This window comes from Rattus norvegicus, chromosome 20 (assembly GCF_036323735.1).
Source record: "Rattus norvegicus strain BN/NHsdMcwi chromosome 20, GRCr8, whole genome shotgun sequence".
NCBI classification, from domain to species: domain Eukaryota; kingdom Metazoa; phylum Chordata; class Mammalia; order Rodentia; family Muridae; genus Rattus; species Rattus norvegicus.
Genome location: NC_086038.1, coordinates 20,146,288 through 20,165,996, shown reverse-complemented (window position 1 = coordinate 20,165,996; position 19,709 = coordinate 20,146,288). Strand labels below are relative to the sequence as shown.

The 19,709-nt window shown below is 44.2% G+C and overlaps 1 protein-coding gene across 4 annotated transcripts in view; it reads right to left on the bottom strand.

Moving 5' to 3' along the window:
* The window catches only part of Cabcoco1 (ciliary associated calcium binding coiled-coil 1), a 109,271-nt gene that overhangs the window by 736 nt on the left and 88,826 nt on the right, over positions 1 to 19,709 (bottom strand). For all 4 annotated transcript variants that reach the window (XM_006256355.4, NM_001134576.1, XM_006256356.5 and 1 more), the window contains exons 6-7: positions 5,288 to 5,410; positions 4,528 to 4,668 (exon numbers count right to left, since the gene is read on the bottom strand). In XM_006256355.4, coding sequence (XP_006256417.1) covers positions 4,528 to 4,668; positions 5,288 to 5,410 — 264 coding nt within the window. The remainder of the gene's footprint in view (positions 1 to 4,527; positions 4,669 to 5,287; positions 5,411 to 19,709) is intronic.

The following is a 19,709-nucleotide window of genomic DNA, read 5'->3' as shown; positions in this document are numbered from 1 at the left end:
CTGTGGGCTCAGTCGGCTCCGTGTTGTGGGCCCTTCCCCCCTTTGTCTTGGCCTGCCCTCTAATGCAGTCTAAATGGGATTCCTGGAAGCTTCAGTGCGCGAAAGAATAGCACAGAGGCTCTCACAATTAGGACAGCTCTCATAATTAAGAGTATTCATCATATATTACAATTCTTGCATGCATGCCACTGTGTAATATATAGCTGATATGGGGAAAAACAAAAAACAAAACAAAACAAAACAAAACAAAAACCCAACTTCTCATAAGCAATTGGTGACAGGTTTTAAGATCATGGCAGCCTCTGGATGTGATACTGTGCACACTAACATCAATACCAGGGTAATTCCAAAAGTGCACCTCATTGCATTTGCACGTTATCTTAACACCAGGGGCTCAGAAAATGCTTTCCTTTTATCAAGGATGAATGATACAGTTGCACACAGGGAAAGCTCCAGTTGGGAGGCTTGTTGCTGACTGAGTGACTCAAGGAGAACACTTTAAACTCCCGTGTGTTAATGAGTCAAAGTCTAGAACATTAAGTACGTCATGTAATTGGAAATCCTCATGGTTAACTGTGTTTTAAGTAGGGATAAGGGGGTTCCTGAGCAGATGTGATTGAAAGTATTTTTATGTGTTTATGTAATTTTTAAGAAAGTCAATGTAATAGGCAATTTTGAAATCTTTTCCCTGATTATCATTTTAATGAGATTTGGTTTTCATATCATGGGAAGAGTTGATATTTCTGATAGGTCACATTGGTGTCAACAATTGTGGATTTCTGATTTATATGAGGACAGAATGGGGCGGGACTTTTAAGGTGGTGATTGTTGTTTTGTTGTTGTTGTTCCTCCTCCTCCTCCTCCTCCTTCTTTGATTAACTTTTGACTTCCGGTTTCTTCATTTTTTTTTCTTTCTAAGTGGTTGAGTGGACGAGGCAGGAGAAGAGATTAAAATGGTCCCCTAGTTATCCTTTTACATAGATGCCCCGTGCAGTAATTTCACAGGACTAAAAAGAATGTGGCCTATGTACCGTCAGCTAGTCTGTGGTCTCGTTTGGCTGTGTCACTTTGGACAAGCCACTTAACCCTTCGGTCTTTATACGGGACATGAAGCAGTGACTAGTTACCACTGCAAGTTTAGCTTAGCATTTATAATCCCAACTCTGGATTTCACCACATACTTCACTAGTGGCATAGTTCGCTAAGGTATTATCATGAAATATTAAAAATTGTCAGCCTTATGAATTGGCATAAACATATGGGATATTGCACCATGTAGGTGTTGAAATGGTCTGAGGAAATAATTTCGACACGGTTCTAAAGGATTGGGGCGATGCGCTCTAGCCAAGTGGTGGGCTTCTCCTCTCACGGGGGCGCTTCTGTGTCCACCCATCATCTCGTGTTCTTCAGAGAAGCATGGCTGGGCTTCCGTTTACCAGCTCCCTCTGGCACCTCACTAAGGCTCTGGAAAGGACCTGAAAACTCTTCATGCATTTACCTCAGATAGTTTATCATGCTGTGTGTGGGCTTTGGAGAGAAGGTTCCTGAAGGTCGCATATGCCTAACAGGAGGGAGAAAACTTACAAATCTTCAGACCATGGTGATTCGTGCTTTAGTTTAGCTACAAGTTGCAGAGCCAGAATGAAATGGAATCCATGCCTACCCAATGGATCCGTTGGTTTGCTGTCTCCTTGTTCTTCAAAATGCAGCTGAATAGACATGTTACCTTCAACTTGGGGCTGGGTCTTATTCTATCTCCTTTAGGAAGTGTTCTGAACGCCCTGTCCTGTGTTCTGTAGCTTTCACTGACCACAGCCTCATATGACTTTTCTAACGCGTACAATCCAAAGTCATAACGTAACTTACGCAACGTACGTAGCTTTCGTAACGAAACGTAGGGTAACGTGACGTAAGGCAACATAAACCACAGGGTGGCAAGTTATGGTCACCTTTTCCCACATTATTTTATTCGTTGGCTGCGTCAGGGCCAACAGCCAATCTTTTTAATACAAGAGCCCAGCATTCTCGTTCTTAATTCTCTAAAATAGGATTCTTTAAATATATCAAAGTTGCTTCCACTTGGGTCTCATTTTTTATTATGCAGTTTGGGGCCAAACTAATTTCATTTCGAATGTATCTTTAAAATGAAAATATCTAGATTATATTGGCTTAGAATGTTTGGTCTATTCCGTGTAATTTTAATTGACATCTGAGGGCCAAGAGAACTTCCTTCGTAATAAATCTCTAAAACTGTGAAGCGAATTGTGGGGAAAAAATAAGTAGGTGAACATAAAAAATTGAGGGCTTACCCTCCATTTTAGGAGGTTCTCTACTAGGGAAGTGGACATTGGCTTGGAACCACAATAGAGGACTTGCCCTGAGACAATGCACCAAAACAGGAATTCTCTATTGACCTTTCTGCAGAAACTGCAGTAACAGCACAGCCTTTAAATAAAGAGGAAGAAAAAAAACAAAACAAGAGCCCACGGATTGATCACAAACGCTGAGAGCAGAAAATGCATTCACCAAGTGTGTACGGCAGATGTGTGTATCCCGTGTCCACTGACTGACACTGGGTTTCGGTAAGGGGCGTGGCAAGTTTTAGAACTAGGATCACGTAAAGGTGGAAAGTAGTTCAGCCCATTGGACACAGGGCAAAACTGCAGCGAGGCTCAGGGCCATCGCCCCACTTGGAACTTGTCCAAGAGGGAGGTAGGTGAGGGGAAAGCAGGGAGCCGCAGGTGCGTTAACAGAGTAGCCTGGGCCCTGTGTTAGATGTGCGGCTTCCTTGGATGGTGCTGGACTTGCAACTGGGATCAGGCTCATAGCACCTGCTAAGCCCACTGAGCCTGCGAGGCTGGCAATCTGTCTGAGTCCCACTTTTTGATGTTTGCTGTTGGAAGTGCCCTCTTCGCTTGCGTGGAGTTTAGCAGGATTGCAGAGAGAAATTACACGTGGCGCTTCGCTAACTTGAGACACTGTAGAAATCCATTATTATTTTGCCATCTTGTTGTCAAAACAAAAACCAAAAAACCCAGCAGTCATTTGGCCAGCCAGCGCCAAATTAGATCCGCCAAATTTGGCCAGTCATTAGATCCACCCAGTATGGAGATGCTCACAGTACCTATAGGGGTCTCCCTTCTGGGCCACGCCCTCCCTCTGTGCATAACTGCGCCGAAGTGAAGAAGTTGTTGAACTTCCGTGCTACTGGGAAGAGAAAAGGCACACAGACTAACCCTGTTTGTTCTGTCAAGAGGTACTGAGGCTGCAGACTCTAATGCTCTAAAAGAAAAGCCATCAGCCGAATAGTTAAAAACACACAGCTCCCTTCATGGCTTTGGTAAGGATGGTTTCAATTGTGGGTCCTGCAAACAATTCTCTTACTTGTCTGGTAGTTTCTCGGCGATAATTTCAGAGCTGTGGGATTGCAAAGGGGCCCCGGGCCATGATTATACGTAAACTATATTTAGAGGAAATGTTATCAAATCTAAAAAGGAGGTATGTTCTGAACTCGGCCTAATTCAGCTGCACTCTGCCCTTCTGCACAGTAACTGGTTATTACATTCGCAGGGCCGCTAACAATAGGCCTTTGTGTAAAAACGTGTTCTTCCACTATTTCTGGTAAACACTAAACACCCCTTATTAAGCTGGGGACCTTGGCTGGTTCTGTTGGCACCAGGTCATTAAATGCTCGTGTAAATATTGCAAGAACATTTGACGATTAAACGAATAACAAGGTATGTTTAGGACAACCTAAGGTTTTTGCTCTTCCCAAATTAGTTATTAATACAGTGTGCTTGGTATGTATGGTCCCATGTGCAGATGAAAAAAATAAATAAATCTTCCCCTGAGATGCATATGTGTTGTTGTGATTTATAGTCATTTCTCAAAATCGGCAATTCACTTTGTTTAAGCATCTGGCTTAGGAAACTGTGTGGATTCTTGTAAATAGTTATGTGAAGGTAGTAGTGAGTGTTTGTTTCTTGGACAGAATGACAAAGTATTCAACACTGGTACCCAGAGGCAGCTACCCAGAGGCAGTCTCTACTACCCATTGGCAGGGCACCCTTGGCGAAAATGCTTAGCGATTAGCGATAGACGAAGACATGATGTACCTGAGAAGAATTTCGAACCTGACACTGGGTGAGGTGACTGAGTTAAGCATGGTGGTTGATTGGCAGCAATCACTTTTCGGGAGTCCCGGTCACTTCACTCATGCACAAGGCCTGTTTACAGTGTGGTGTGGCTCAAAGTCTTCACCGGGCTCTTTTTATGGGGTTTCAGTGTTGAAAGGTTTTGCAGGCCGATGACACACAACCCACGAGGTGCTGCTGGTGGGTCTGTGTTTGTGATCGTGTTGAATCCAGAAGACCCAGTGGAGGATTGTGTAGCCTTGTGAGGTAGAGTGTGCAAACTATAAACCTCACTTGCCTGGCCAGAGCACAGCGGTGTTTACAGATGTTGAGGCTGACGCCGCCTAATTTGCCAAGCATAATGGGGACTTCCCTGTCCTTTCTCACTCAGTACCTGAATGCTTATCAAGACCTCATCCGTCACTCGTGCCAGGGCTAATTTTACGTCATCAATGGTGAAGCCACCTAAGGGATCCTCTTCTCCCATTTCACTCTCCAGCAGCGATTCCTGAGGCCCTTGCTCTTGATCCAGCCCCTAAGACAGTGGAAATAAACACGTTCAGGTACCGAAAGTGAGCAATACTCAGATGAGCACATGAGTGCTCTGGGATTTATGGGCAACCTCAAACTTCAACTCTGTGTGGCCCTACCAGGAGCAGTATCGAGGCGGAAGGAGGCTCTGATTTTATATTACCATATATCTTAGGGATTATAAGAAACTTGGGGGGTCTCAGTGGTGAAGACAGCATATGATATGGGGAGGAGGAGGTGAAAATGAAGAAGAAGGAGAAGAAGGAGGAGGAGGAGGAAGGAAGAAGGAAGAAAGAAGAAGGAGGAAAGAAGAAGAAGGAGGAGGAGGAGGAGAAGGAGAAGAAGAAGGAGGAGAAGGAGAAGGAGAAGGAGAAGGAGAAGAAGAAGAAGAAGAAGAAGAAGAAGAAGAAGAAGAAGAAGAAGAAGAAGAAGAAGAAGAAGAAGAAGAAGAAGCAGCAGCCACCTCTTGATCACTATCAACTGACCTGTGTGTGAATCAAATCTAAAAGGAATATTGGCCAGGAAAACGTCGGAGTCAGGGACAGTGGGGGCACATGCGCTCTTTCCATCTTGTGCCATGGTAGTGCTTTTAGCAGGACAAGGAGCGGCATTGCCAAGCCTACCTTCTGTTCAGTGTCCAGCGTTGGCAACGGCTCTATGAAGGCTGAATACATGCTCAGTGAGATACCTTCTTCCAGAGGGGCTGGGAAAGGGTGGTCTGCAGGCTTGACGGCCTCTATGGTTTGCTGGAGAAGAAGAACTTTTGGTGAGGGACTCTGTCTCAGCCAGCTCCCTTACCGACTGCCATATAAAATCTGGTATTGTATTTAAGTACCACCTGCTTCAAGCCATTGATATCATTTTCTCCTCATTGCCTTTCTGTCCCCCATTTCTCACCCACAATTAACATCGCCTTCTCATTGTTTCTGGACTCTATGGTTGAGGCTTCATTCATTTGCCTCATCATTTGCCTTCATTCATTTGCACCATGCCCCTGCCTCACACTCCTGTCTACTAGCCCTTTATAGGGAGAGAGCCAAGCATCAGACCCCACTGTCTATCTGTCTCCCCCATTTTAGGCAGAAGGATCGGTCCTTACTACACCCAGTAATGGTTGATTGACACAATTCAGTGGGATGTCAATGCTCTTGCGGGTACAAGGAAAGTGGCTGTCACCAGTATAGGGCAATAGGGCCTGACTTTGTCGAGGACCTGAGTTTGAGCCTCAGGACCACCCACATGAAAAAAAAAAACAAAAACAAAAAAAACCAAGCATGGTGGAATCTCGTTGTAATCCTAGAGCTGAGGGAGCAGAGGCAGGAGGCTCCCTGAGAAACACTGGCAAGCTGCAATGTCAGAAGAGAAAAGAAAAGAAAAAAGAAAAGACAGTACCACATGCAAAGTTAACCTTTGGCTTCTACATGTACATGGCTATACGTGTGTGTGTGTGTGTGTGTGTGTGTGTGTGTTTATGCAGACACTTGTGTGCATAAGGCACACATACACACACACGGAGAGAGAGAGAGAGAGAGAGAGAGAGAGAGAGAGAGAGAGAGAGAGAGAGAGAGAATATCCAGTGGTGGACACACCAGAATTTCTGAAGCTCAGTATGTATAAAAAGCCAGAACACAATCGTCAGAGGGACTCACTCACAGCGAACTCACTGTACAGTGACACTTCCCGTGGGCAGCTGACAATACTTTGCCAACAGGGTGCAGATGCGGTGGAGGGAGACTGTCAGAAACAGCACTGAAAGATACCGAGAATTATGGTCGCCAACTTTGGCAGGGTCCGTCCAGCTACCGAGGCACAGAGTGCAAGAGGAGATGAGGTTACTAAAGGCATCAAGCCTCCGAACCTTTTAATTAGTTCCTCTTGTTCTAAATCTGTGTTTAACAGGCACTGTTTTTTTTTTTTTAAAAACTATAATTTAATTTCCCATCTCAGTTGATCTGTAAAGACATAGCCACTTGAGTGTTCTGGTTTCCATGTCTTCTACATACCTCAGTATAAATCAATAACTTGTTCCAATTTACATAGCACACTCCCATGAGCTCGGTAGTGAAATCACTCGCTCACTGCTGTGCTGACCAGAGTTGGGCCTGAGCACACGAGTTTGAAGAACTATGAGGATGCCCTGTTACCGTCTTAGGACACTTTTTGGAGGGGAAAATCTTGAGAGAACTGTACAGTCATTTCGGTCATCTCTGTTTTACACCCCATCATTGAAATATTAATGTTTTTTCCTTTACAGGTTTTGTAGAGTGCTGAACGAGGATTTGTTTGGTGTGTATGGATTTTTATTGTTAATTTTTATGTGAGCATAGGAAGTTGCTGTTCAGTTATACACATATAGAGACAAAGATATTTGGAAATGGAGAGGTAAAGTGGTTGAGCTAAGATCAAATAATTATCTTAGCTCAATCCCTTTAGTAGTGACTGCAGTCGCATTAGAGCCCGGGGCAGTGGCCCTAAGCTTTGTCCGTTTTCAGTAAACTATAACTTATCATCAAGTGGCCATCCTGGGAAAATATTGATATTGCTAAGCATTCAATTTTTATTCTGTTGGATGATGTCATTCCTGCTGTTTATCTTGGGTAGAGTAAGGTTCTTCAGAATTTTCAGGAGACATCAGGACCGTAGGGTTTTCTTCCGGTCACACTCGCACGCAGGCTGATACTTTTCGCCAAGTGAGGGGTCAAGGACCCGTATCTCTTCGTTGTTATGTGCAGCCCCCCATCATGCTTGGCTTGCGAACTCCCCAGTCTTTTGCTGGTCTTCATCTTTCCCAGACAAGAAAAAGAGGCCAACCATGGCTCAGTGTCATCTGAAACTTTACAGGTAAAATGCAGACCTTGCCTGCGGGGATTGGGGACCTGGGAAGGCAATTGGGGTGTTAGGTTGGAGGCATGGACTTTAACTTATGGTGAGAAACACAGTGTATGCAGTGCGGGGTGTGTTTGGGGGGGTGACCGTGACAAACCAGACACTGAAGGGGGGGAAAAAAAAAGAATCAGAGCCCACTGGATTGGCTGCTGGCACTGAGCATGCGCTGATGGGTGAGAGCGGCTGGCACTGAGCATGCGCTGATGGGCGGATTGAAAATGCTAGGTGTTTCAAGCAGGTAGAATGCTGTCTTGTTTACTGTCCTCATGTTCCTGCTGTGCTCCAGGCACACAGGCTGGGCTCATCTACTGACAGTCTTTATAGAGAGCCTCTCCATTTGGTGAAGCAGAGTCCACGATCCGCCCTCTGCTGTCCTGATCCTCCTCAGATTCTGCATTTAACTGCAAACAGATGTTTGTCTTCAAGTCTTACATTTTCTCCCCCACACCTCTGTGGTCTGGATTCATTGATTGACTTCTTTTTAAAAGGCGCGTGCGTGCGTGCGTGCGTGTGCGCGTGTGCGCGTGTGTACGTACGTGTACGTGTGTACCGGGTTGCCTTGGATGGCAGAGGGCATCAGATCCCTATGATGCTGTAGTTACAGGTAGTTTTGAGGCCCCTAACACGGGTGTTTTGAACTCAGAACCTTAACCACTGTGCCATACCGCTCTCCCTCCTTTTATTTGTTTTGACTCTGTCTCTGTTTCTCTTTTTCTGTGTATATGTGTGCATTGTGTACGTATGTGAGAGAGTGTTTATGTGTTTACATGTACGTGCATGTGTGACTGTATGTGTGTCTCGTGTACATGTGTAGATGTGTATGTGTGATGTATAACTGCATGCGTGTCTATGTGTACGTATATATATATATGCAAATGGTGTATGTGTATACACGTGTACATCTGTCGGCATGTATACACAATGTGTATACCTGTATACGTGTATATATATACGAGTCTGTGTTTGTGAATGTCTTTCATTTGTGTGTGTATGAACCTATGTGTGTGAATGTTTGTGTTAATGTGCCTGAGTGTGCCTTTCGCACACGTGCGGAGACTTTGGATCTCTCTGGTTTCACACTTCCTTTCTTTGATAGATTGAGCCTTGCATTTATTCCCAGAAGCTGAAATTATGGCTGACAGTTGAGGTTTTCTTTCTCTTGATTTTTAAAATGTGTGTAGTTCATATAACTATTAAATTGATTCAATTCATGCACGGGAGTGGGGGGGGGTGAGAATTTCTTTTCTTTGCACGCTCTGCATGCTGTTAATGAACCAAACCACAGCTGTTTCTCTCTTTCACGAAGAATTAAATTTAGCTGTGCGAGGCAGTAGACGAAGGTGCAGCTTTAAATACAGAGTTTGGAATAAACAAAAGGCTCCCGAGTATCACAGTGAGGTTTTCCTTATGGAAAGTGCTCGCCTTCCTCAAAAAACAAGTCCAAGGGAAATTAGACTCAATAATTGTGGTGAGCACACGGAGTCAGCAACATGCTTAAACGAAGCCGTCTGATGCAATACTGTCTTTAAAAAAATACAATTAGGCCTTTGTATTTTTTTCTTTTAACAAAACCTCATGTTTTATAACATTACTGGCTCTGTAATAAAATCTATTTAAAACAGAGAGACCTGGTCAGCTTTATTGAGTTAGATTTTCTGGGAGAACATTATAATTTCCTCAAGTCTATGAATAGTTGAAGCAAATTAAATAAAGCCAATTTTATAGCCATTTTTATACATTCCTGTAGGATGGCAATTTTTATTTCATATTTTTCCCCCTCAAAAGTCTAATACGTTGCCTTTTAAATCTGGAAAAATAAGACCAGAAAAAAAGGGGAAAGTATCTTATTTTAAAAAACAAAACAAGAAAATGAATCCAAACCAATTTGGTCTGAATTGATCCATCTCAGAAGCCTTTTTCCACAGAAGACTAGCGCCATGACATTCAGACTGAGACCCAACGGGAAAAGCTTGGGCTGACTTGCCCCCGCATGATGCTGAGCTTAAAAGGTAGGACTCTCTGATATATACACGGATCCATTTGGCCAAATGACTGGTTTTTGCTTGACTTTCAAATACCTCCTAAATATTACGTTGGATATAAAGTAATCAATGTGTTTCTCTTGCTGTTTCTGGATGCTTGCACACAAACACCATGTGAACTCCATATTCTGATTTTTATATATATATTATTCTGAGCATGCCATTTGAGCCAAGGTGAGTGCATTAAAAGCTCTAATAAAGAGGAGAAGAGATTTCTAAACAGAATAACGGACTGCCAAGTGAACATGCAACACAGCGTCCACAGATGTGGTCACTTGCAAATTAGTTTTGCATAGCTTACTTTCTGCATTTCCCCCAGATGTTTTCTGTTACGTGGGAATTACCTGAAGCTGGCTCTACTGTTCTTTGTGTGTGCGTTGCATTTGTGTTACTTAAGATGGTTTGTAATCCGTGCTTAACTTGACTTGTGCTACGGTATTTAAGGAATATCAAATGAATGGCATTTTGGCATAATTTAATACTCATCAGTACAAAACTCCACCATCAAATATTGTGTCTTTTTTTTTAATGTAAGCCCTTTACTTACGAGCCAAATGAAATCACTAGAAATCTTTTGAAATGTTGTGTTTTCAATATGAATTGGCTATCTACCATGGGAATAAATGCTAGGAATTTCGACCTCTTCTGGAGGGTCAGTTTGGCTTGGAAAATATGCTTATAGGGAATCAGACGCCCTTTCCAGATCTTAGTGCGCCTGAGCAGTGCTGTGACCATGTCACATGGTACATGTTGTGATGCTCCCTTCCTTCTCCTAGACTTTGTGAACTCACATTACCAACAGTATTGACTCCCATCCACAGGTTCTCGTCAAAGAATGGGCCAGCCACAAAAGGTTTGTGGGCTGTGTTTGTACCATTAACCCATCCTTAAGGTTATAGATTTGCAGATCTGTTATTAGATCATCTGCGATATTAAAGAATCTAAGGAGACGTCGACTCTTTATTATTTTGAGTAGTAGAGAAAAGCAAGAGCAAAAGAAAAAAAATCTACTCTGTTCTGTTGTGAGCCAAAGACTGAAAAAAAAAAAGTGGGCTTGCTTTGAAAAGACATTTGTTTGGAATTGTTGGAGGATGACTTCATATGTAAATCAGAACTTACTAAAATATGTCAAAAGTTTCAGAAAGCGAACTTGATTGCCAACTTTCCCCACTATTAGTGGAAGGGAAAAGACACACACGGAAAAATTCTTGTAAAGTTTTAACTGTCTACCCCCTCCCTACCCCCTTCTTCCCACCCCTCATCACCCGCTCCCCCCCCACCCCGCCGCTCTCCCACCCCCACTCCCCCCCAAAGGAGAGGCATGCCTCGTTTACAAGTCTAATGAAGAAGTGCTTGTGTGCTTATGGAAAACTTTTAACAGCCCGGCAACAACAACAACAACAACAACAACAATAATAATAACAACAACAAGGAAAGTTGCCCTGTTGCCCACAATACACTGCATCTAAAGTAGCAGCATCTTAATGGCACCTGCGAGGTCACAAGCGAGGCCGTAAACAGGAAGAGAGGAAGTTCAAAAGCAGAGACGACCTGAGAAACTCCTCAATCCATTTCTGGAATAGTTTTCCCTTTGTGATCCACCCATTACAAACTTATTACTATATCCATTACTGAAGATACCATTTCCTCCTCCTCCTCCTCCTCCTCCTCCTCCTCCCCCTCCTCCTCCTCCTCCTCCTCTTCCTCCTCCTCCTCCTCTTCCTCCTCCTCCTCCTCCTCCTCCTTTCCCTCCCCCTTTAGGTTTTTGACTTGGAAAAATGCAAAAGCAGCAGATTAATTTTTCTCTCCTATGCTTAATATGCAGTATTTACATTTTGAAAAGGTTCAAAACGTTGCCAGGCTCCTCCAGGCTATGAATTGACATCTAATAACAAGTGCTATTTTTACCCACAGCACCCTGGTAGTTTGAACGTTTGTAACTTACCAGAGCATCGAGACCAGCGGATCCACACACATGCTAATCACCTAAACGGGGACCAGGTTAAGCAGCACAACAAGTTGGGGCAGGAAATGAAGACGCCCTCTGCAGCTGAAGCTGCAGGGAAGAATTTAAATTGGCAAGCCCCAGAAAACCAATTTGCAATCTGGCTTGGGGTACACCAGTTAACACCTTGGGCCCATTTTTTTTTTAAACGAATGTATCTTGACTTGATCGTGTTAATCTTAGGTTTGAAATCTGTTCTTTTAAGTTGGATAATTAAGCAAACTGATTCTAGAGTCTTCTAGAGAGCCTTGGGATTTGCCAGGGTTCTTCTGTTGGGGGTGGGCATGGTGACGCTATTTGATAGATCCTGGGTGAGCCCCTCATGAGGACCACAGATCCCCCGGACTCTCGCTGATGAATCCCACCTCTCCCCTAGGTGTCCGTGCAATTTAGAAGCAAAAGACATTTTGGTCTGGAGCTGGTAGGAGCATTTCCTGAGGGGTAGAACTGTTCTTCATATGCCCATATGAGGACACAATAATCTGGAAGATGGAGAGCTGAATTATAGTCTGTGGGCTTGGCTCCGCTCCTAATTGTGAGATGGGAAGAAAATCCCCAGGCCTCAGTTTATTTATCTATAAAACAAGGGTGATGGTAATTGCTACCTGGCTGCTACATCGGAATTGTTTCGAGCACAAATTAGATAATGCAGATAAAAATGCTGGGCGTTCTTCAAAGGGAGAGGTATTATTAAACCTTATTATTATTTATAATTACTGTTATTATTCAAAGGATGGGGTCACTGGGAGACAGACTACGGCAGCTACGTTTGTCGACATGGGTCTGTGGTATCTGTGTTTGCTAATGTTGAGTGGGCCGACTGATACACTTGGTAGAACATGCTGTCACAGTGCCATCTATTCAGTGACAGTCCCTCAAATGTCAAACACACCCGGTGCCATCTCACCGGATGAGTTCCCTGGACTCAGGAACATTCTCTCTGGTATCACTGCATAGTTTGCAACTGTGTCACCTTATCAGACCCTAAGTAACTTTACTCTCTCCCTTGCCTGATTTATCAAGTCTTTTTGTTTTTCTGTGTCAAGCGTGGCCTGTGATGGCCTGGCTCCCACTCTTTCCCTTTAACATATTTTTTTTTTTTTAAATCAAAAGGCCGGCTTGCGAGGTCTGTCTGGTGAATATGGAGTGTCAGTGATTTTGAAAGTACTAAATTTGGATTCGTACTTTTGATTCTTAACAGAGGCTATCTGGTAACTTCCTCAGGGCAAGAGTCAAAAACATGTTTATAAATAGCTGGGAAACACCAAATGATTTTTCAGAATATTTTCTCAGACCACCTGCAGGGTGCTTGCCTACCCAAGCATGTTATATTCTGCAGTAGTGACTCGGGGACAATATGAAGTATTTAAACGAAGCCATTGTCATGTATGCATTCTGGTTGGCTTTCATTTGGGATGTTGTGTTATTTCTGAGTGTTTTAGTATTAAAAACTGAAGTGTGTGGGCTGGAGAGATGGCTCAGAGGTTAAGGGCTTTGACTGCTCTTCCAAAAGTCCTGAGTTCAATTCCCAGCGACCACATGGTGGCTCACAACCATCTGTAATGGGATCCGATGCCCTCTACTGGTGTGTCTGAAGACAGCCACAGTGTACTCACATAGGTAAAATAAGTAAACCTTTAAAAAAATTGAAATATGTTCAATTATCTCTTTTTTAAGGGTTTGAACTTAAACAGCACCGCCAGTCAGTGAGATGGCAAGACGAGGTAGGATATAATAGTAGGGGAAGCCTGTTTTGAATCATCAGACATAAACTTAAAATATGGATTTTACCCTTTCTCCTTTTGAATTTCTTGTCGGCCCTGCGGAGGGCTTGCCTACAGCTGAAGCTACCTTGTGGTTTTCAAAGTGGAGAATATTCTCTCGTTTCCTGAACAGCCCTACCTACCTTGGTTTGCAGAAATTACTGGAGACAGCATATCATGGTGGCTAGATGCAGAACTGCAGTGGGAAAATACTAAGTCTTTTTGGTTCTATTCTTGGTGGGGGAGAGCAGCGGGGTGACCAGGGATACTCAGTGTTCTTTTGACAGCCTAAAGTCCCTGTGTGAGATGAGGCTGAACCCGCTTATTTGGCTGAAACACCCATCTTAACTACAAAGAGTTCTGGTTGAGCTCCGAGCCAGTCCTACAGTCATCAGGAAAATTGGGAAAGGGGGGGGGGGGCTTCTTAAAACCGTCGTGAAATGAGTTTCATTTAGAAATCTAGTGTTTGGGAGGCTAAAAGTTAAGGATGTTTATAAAGTGCTAAGAGACTTTTAGGGAAATCAAAGCAGTGATTGTCCCTGACTTTGAAGACCCAACGTATCTATTTTAAGTAATCTGACATTAAAAATGTGCTGACAAATATAGATTTGAAAAACAACACAGGAAGTTGTAAATCAGCCTGTAACCCTTAGCACTGAGGAACCAAGAGACCACGGAAATGTAGCCATTGGCTTTAGTCAACCTTAGCCGTCCTTTTTAACTAAAGAAAGTTTGCCAAAGACACGATGTTTACATTTCAGATTTCTCTCTCTCTCTCTCTTTTTTTTTCTTATTCATAGTTTGTGTGCTTCTCTTCTATCCAGTAGGCTCATAAATTATTACTAGGAAACATGTTGTCATAGCTATAAATATTTCTTTCTGGTTGGCTCTCCTTGGTCCCCCTGCTCCCCGTTTTAATCTCTGCTAGTTAATTCTTTAATTGTATTAGGTGCAGTCTTCAGGCTGGCAGGGAAAGGGCTTCAAGACGACGCTGTGGGTCACTTTCTGGAGTTTGTTACTGTAAAGCTTGTTACTTCTGAGGAGCCTGGGTCCTTCCTCTTTCCTAGCCAGCTCTTTATTCTATATAGAGGGTGTGTCTGCGTGGCAAGCATCTGGGGAAATCATGAACTTCCTTGCAGAGAACAGGCTAGAAGAAACTCTAAGGTTCGGAGTTTTCCATCAAAAGAGAGATCTTAGAAATTAAGTCGAAACCAGACTTTGTGGGCAGTGTTGTTTATACACACAAAGTTCTCAAGGAGACCTTTGCCTATATTTAGTCGATTCTGCTGGTTTAGTCTTAAACGCAGCTGTGAAGTATTTCGGTGATATCTGGATTCTAGAATGGAATGTTCTAGAAATCTGGGCTCTCTTCACCCCACTGCACCCCAGCTTAATGTATATTGAAATCTGAGACTTGCTCCTCCTGCTTCTTTCTGTTGAGACCCAGAGCCTTTCTGTGTGAAGTCCTTCTGAGCTGTTTTAGGTCCTCTGTGTTTCGGTTAGAGAAGGCACGTTCCGAGTTGCTGAATTTCAAATGGCCTTTGCTCTGTGTACACAGGACAGAAGTTGCCGGGACCCAGTGTTTTCCTGTAGTGATGTAGCGTAACTCAACTGTGTGTTCCGTGTGTACTAGAGTTTTACTGGGCAGGCCCAGGCTCGCCCACTCACACTTACATTGTCTTCTCAAGCATCCTCCTTTTCCCAGCTTGTCTACCTTACTGATATCAGTAGTTTCACATCTACTGGACCCGGAGTGGTTTATTCCCTCTGCCTGGGCCTAACACTCAAGCAGCCAGGAAGCTCTTTGGGACAGTTCCAGGGTGATTTTATGAGGTGTCTGCCTTACTTTGGCCCTTTTTCTTTCTCGACTCTGCTCATTTGCATCTTTGAAGACCAAGTTCTTGCCTTCCCAGACCTTGGGCTCCAGCTGAGAGAACGGCCAACGTTTTCTAAGTTGTTTTACAATGTGCAGAGTGACTAGAAACACAGTGGGTGCTCCGTAAATATTTATTAGAGAGGAGAATGGTTAAAGAAGGATGGAGGGGCCTTGAGATGGCTCAGCAGATAACGGGCATTTGCCATGAAAAGCTGGCAGCCTGAGTTCAAGTCCCAGACAACATTGAAGGCAGGGACAGAGAGAACTAAATCCAGAAATGTTCTCTGGTCTCCGTGTTCGTTCAATGGTAGGAGGACCCCCCCATCCCCACCCCTGCTGCCGGGTCCACACCCACGCAGGCACAAACGCAGGCAGGTATGCATGCACACACATATGCACATACATGTCTCCCATCACAACCACCAACAAGAGATTAAAGAAAGAAAAGGATGAAAGGAATAAGAAGAAAAGGACGGAAAGAAAGAAGATGAAGGGATGTGGCGGTTGCCCCTCCATGTTTCCCGGCTGCTCCCCCTGTGGAAGGCCTCTCCTCTGCATCCTACCCTTATTATTCCATCCGGCCTCCTGGACCCATTGTTTACTACGCTCAGCTTTTCTTTGTCTCGAGTACTGGTTGTCACAGGGTCCTTGAGTTGTGTGTGAGCTGTGTTGTCTTGGTCTGTGGAGGTAAACCGAAGACATGCCTTGCTTCTGTCAGACCTCTAGGGTTGGGGTGTGCCGTGAGGGCGTGCGTTCCTTTATAACCCTTCAGAGCGGTCTAACTTAGGTTAGATGGTGCTCTGTTCTGTTCCATCGGCTCCAGTTCGGTTTGGTAAAGGAGTGATGGGAAATGGTGCCATCGGGAAGCTGCCTGAGTCCTAGCACTGCGGATAATACTCAGCCGAGCAGCGCTACACAGACAGTCAGGGTCTCGCTGACTTGTCCACTCTTGGGAGCTGCTTGTAACCAACAGCTGTGTTTCCATATGAGTTGACCAGCGATGGTGTTACTTGTCGCCTGTGTATTTGTGAGGTGTATACACACGTGCATATGTATTTGCATGGGAGTGGACACACGGGTCTCTCTCTCTCTCTATCTCTATCTCTATCTCTCTCTGTGTGTGTGTGTGTGTGTGTGTGTGTGTGTGTGTGTGTGCACGCACACATATGTTTGTGAACATGTCTGGAGAGGCCCGAGTTTGGCAGTGGGTGTTTTCCTTGATCACACTCTATGTGATGAAGGGTCTCACAATTGAACCCAGAGCTCACAGATTCTGCTAGCCCAGATAGCCAGACCATGTCAGAGATTCTCTTGTCTCCGTCCTCCAACCACCAGAATTAGTGGTGGGCCACCGTGCCTACTGGGCTGCTAGATACCTGAATTCTGGTCCTTTTTGCTTGAGTGACAAGCACTTGACCCACTGAGCCATCTCCCCAGGCCTTCATGGTAGTTACTCTAAAGACAGTGTATTCTCAAATTTGGAATGGCCATCACTCCTTCATCCAGACCCCAGTAGCTTCAGGGACTTTCTGTAGGGCAGTGGAGATGCTGTCCTCCTGGACCACGACTCACAGGTTTTCTATTTCCAGTTCTCACCCCCTGCCTGGTACCCCGAGAAAGGTAGGCAGTGGAGCTGTGCGGCGGGTGTCACCTGCCCCAGTGCCACCCATCACCGCTCAGCAAGGAAACGTTGAGGAGGCAACCACTTGTTTGTGGGAGTGGGGCAGGGCCTGTTTCCAAAGCACATTACAAACATGCTCGGGAATTACGTCTCATTGTGAGGAGAGGGCTTGGGAACAGCTCTTTTTTTTTTTTTTTAAACAAAACAAAACAAAACAAAACAAAACAAAACAAAACACTCCTCCTGTCTAACCCAAAGATGTTACATGATTGAGCCACGGTTACACAGGTAGAAAACGAACTCTGGTGAGAACTTGAATCCACGTGTTTGACAGCAAACCTGGTACTATCTGATCCTTGGGAGTTGGTCATTCGAGCACTACAGTGGTCTGGGCTGGCTGAAATATTTGTCTGCAGTTTAGGGATGAGGAAATGGAAGCTTAGAAGAATAAAAAGACACACACACACACACACACACACACACACACACACACACAGGATCTACAAAAGAAAGTTCTCAAATAATCAGAAAGAGAACTTGTCCCCAAATTAAGCCCTAAGCCTAAGTAAGGGATGGGGGATTGGATTTTTCTATGAAACACGGCACTGTATAAAAACTGTTAGGGTTATCCTGTTAATCGGGGAGGGGCACCAGGGTGATCGGAAGGCCTGCTTTGCTCCCCTAGTGTTGTCATGGCAATACTCGTTTGTTTGTTTTGTTGTTGGTTTTTGTTTGTTTTGTTGTTGCTGTTTTAACCAAGATCACAGTTTTCTCTAGCAAGAGAAATATGGAAAACCAACTAATAACCTAGACAGTTCAAAACCCTTTTTAGAAGTGGGCATGGTTGTGAGAGCTGACCTCTCCCAGCCTGCCCTCTAATACGCTTAAAATCTATTTCAATATTTTAAATGAACATTTAGTTTCAAAAACAAACTTCCTGGGGGCCATTAAAATCACCACTGTCGGTGGAGGGAGGAGCTAATTTTACTTTGTCAGATAATTGACTAAGAATTATTTTGGTGGATTTTTAAAATTATTTTTACATATTAATGATTCAAATTAAATATGTCCCAGACACTCAGGACTGAAGACAGTGAGAAAAATTTTTTTCACGACTGGATAGGATTTTCCCATCAGAGCTGGGTGAATGAGATATTAGTTCTGTTGTGGGTAAGTTTCCTCGTCCACCTGGCCCCCAATTCCAGGTCTTATCCATGCCTCTTATGTAAGGAGTCACAAGGTGGCACCAAGCTGCTGTCCTAACTGAGGTCTCTGGGGTGTCCTGGCATTGTATCATTGTCCCATGGGGACTGTGGTACTGGTTTTGTCCTGTGGATTTCAGAATCCCATTTTTCACATTTCAAATCATCCCTTTATGTCCCCAAGCATGGACAATGGAGAAAAGTTTGTAACACTCCACAGACTGTATTTGACTATCCGGCACCGTGGATTGTCATCCACTGTGATGACACTGGTGTCACGGTCACAAGGGAGGGGCAGACAGCAGCTGGGAGAGTGTCTGCTCATCGCTGATCCCAGGGCTGGGGCAGTCTATACAATGGAGATGCAGTGACTGTCCAGCACCCATGGGTTTTAAGTGAGATTTAGGTCAGCATGTGAACAGTACCTGTGCCATGTCTGGTGTGTAGAGAAAATTAAAAGGATGCATGTGTTTGTGTGTGCATGCATGCACACAAGTGGCTAATAGCGGGACAATAATGGTATCTATTCAGTAACTAAATTTAAGAATGCACTGGTTGACCTCATATGGCCAATAACTCTCCATCGCCTGACATCCCCGACAGACATTAAATTAGAGTTTTAAGACCCTCCCCCTGTATGGTAGCCACACCCTGAAGTCAGGCTGTTCCTTATTTGAATATCTGGTGATGCTTGTTCATTTTTAAAGAGTCTTCTCATGATTAGATTCCTCTGAGCGTTGTCTTATGCCATATGGGGTGATGTAAAGGGAAGGTATGCTGGCAGCAGTGTGCGACTTCTAGGTGAGGAAGCTTGCTCTATGGCGAGGGACTTAGAAGTCTGGAAGACCCTTGAAGGGTCTTTCCGGTTTTCACTCTTGTGTGAACATGGTGGCGGTAAGAAGGGTTGCTAGCATAGCAATGGAATATGGTCCAGCTCAGTATACTCCATCCAAGGAAACTGCTGATATTTGTAAATCAACGCTGTGCACCAGGCACTCGCAATGATGCAAGAACCCCAGAGAGCAGCCAATCGCGTGCTACGCAGCTTTTAGGCATTGCCCCGTCAATCTGGAAAAAGCTAACACCGCTGTGGTACTCAAAACCAAACAGGGACAAAGCGACAGTTTCAAGATTCCCCTGCTGGAAATAAGAAACCAGGACGAGAAACGCTTCAAATAATAAGGGTGCATTGTGAAAGCGAGCTATCTCGTTAATTGGGTTAATCTAATTATACAGTCTGCAATTAAGCCTTAACATATCTGTGATTGTGTGTCTTGTTGTAAACACCAGATACCTGATCACCATCTCTGCCCGGGGAGGAGAGGAAAAGGCTTTGAAGGATCTGGTGCTGAAGGTGTATTTTGAGGAGCAAGGAATCTATCAAAATGTTATGAAAAGGCACACTCCATTTCTTTAGCTTCTATGTATAGCGTGCCTTTATCCTTGCTGGGTTTGATGGTGCTGTGTAAATAAGGACACTGGGAAGACAATACTCTATATCCCTAAGTCACCAGTCTTCTGTACAGTCTATTTTGCAGCAACTGGTTCATCCTTTCGCCTATTGGTGAACGATTCCCCTTTGGTCTCAGACATAAGAGTATAACATTGTAACCAATCTGTTCTTTTAGCAGGGCCATTTCTTTTTCTATC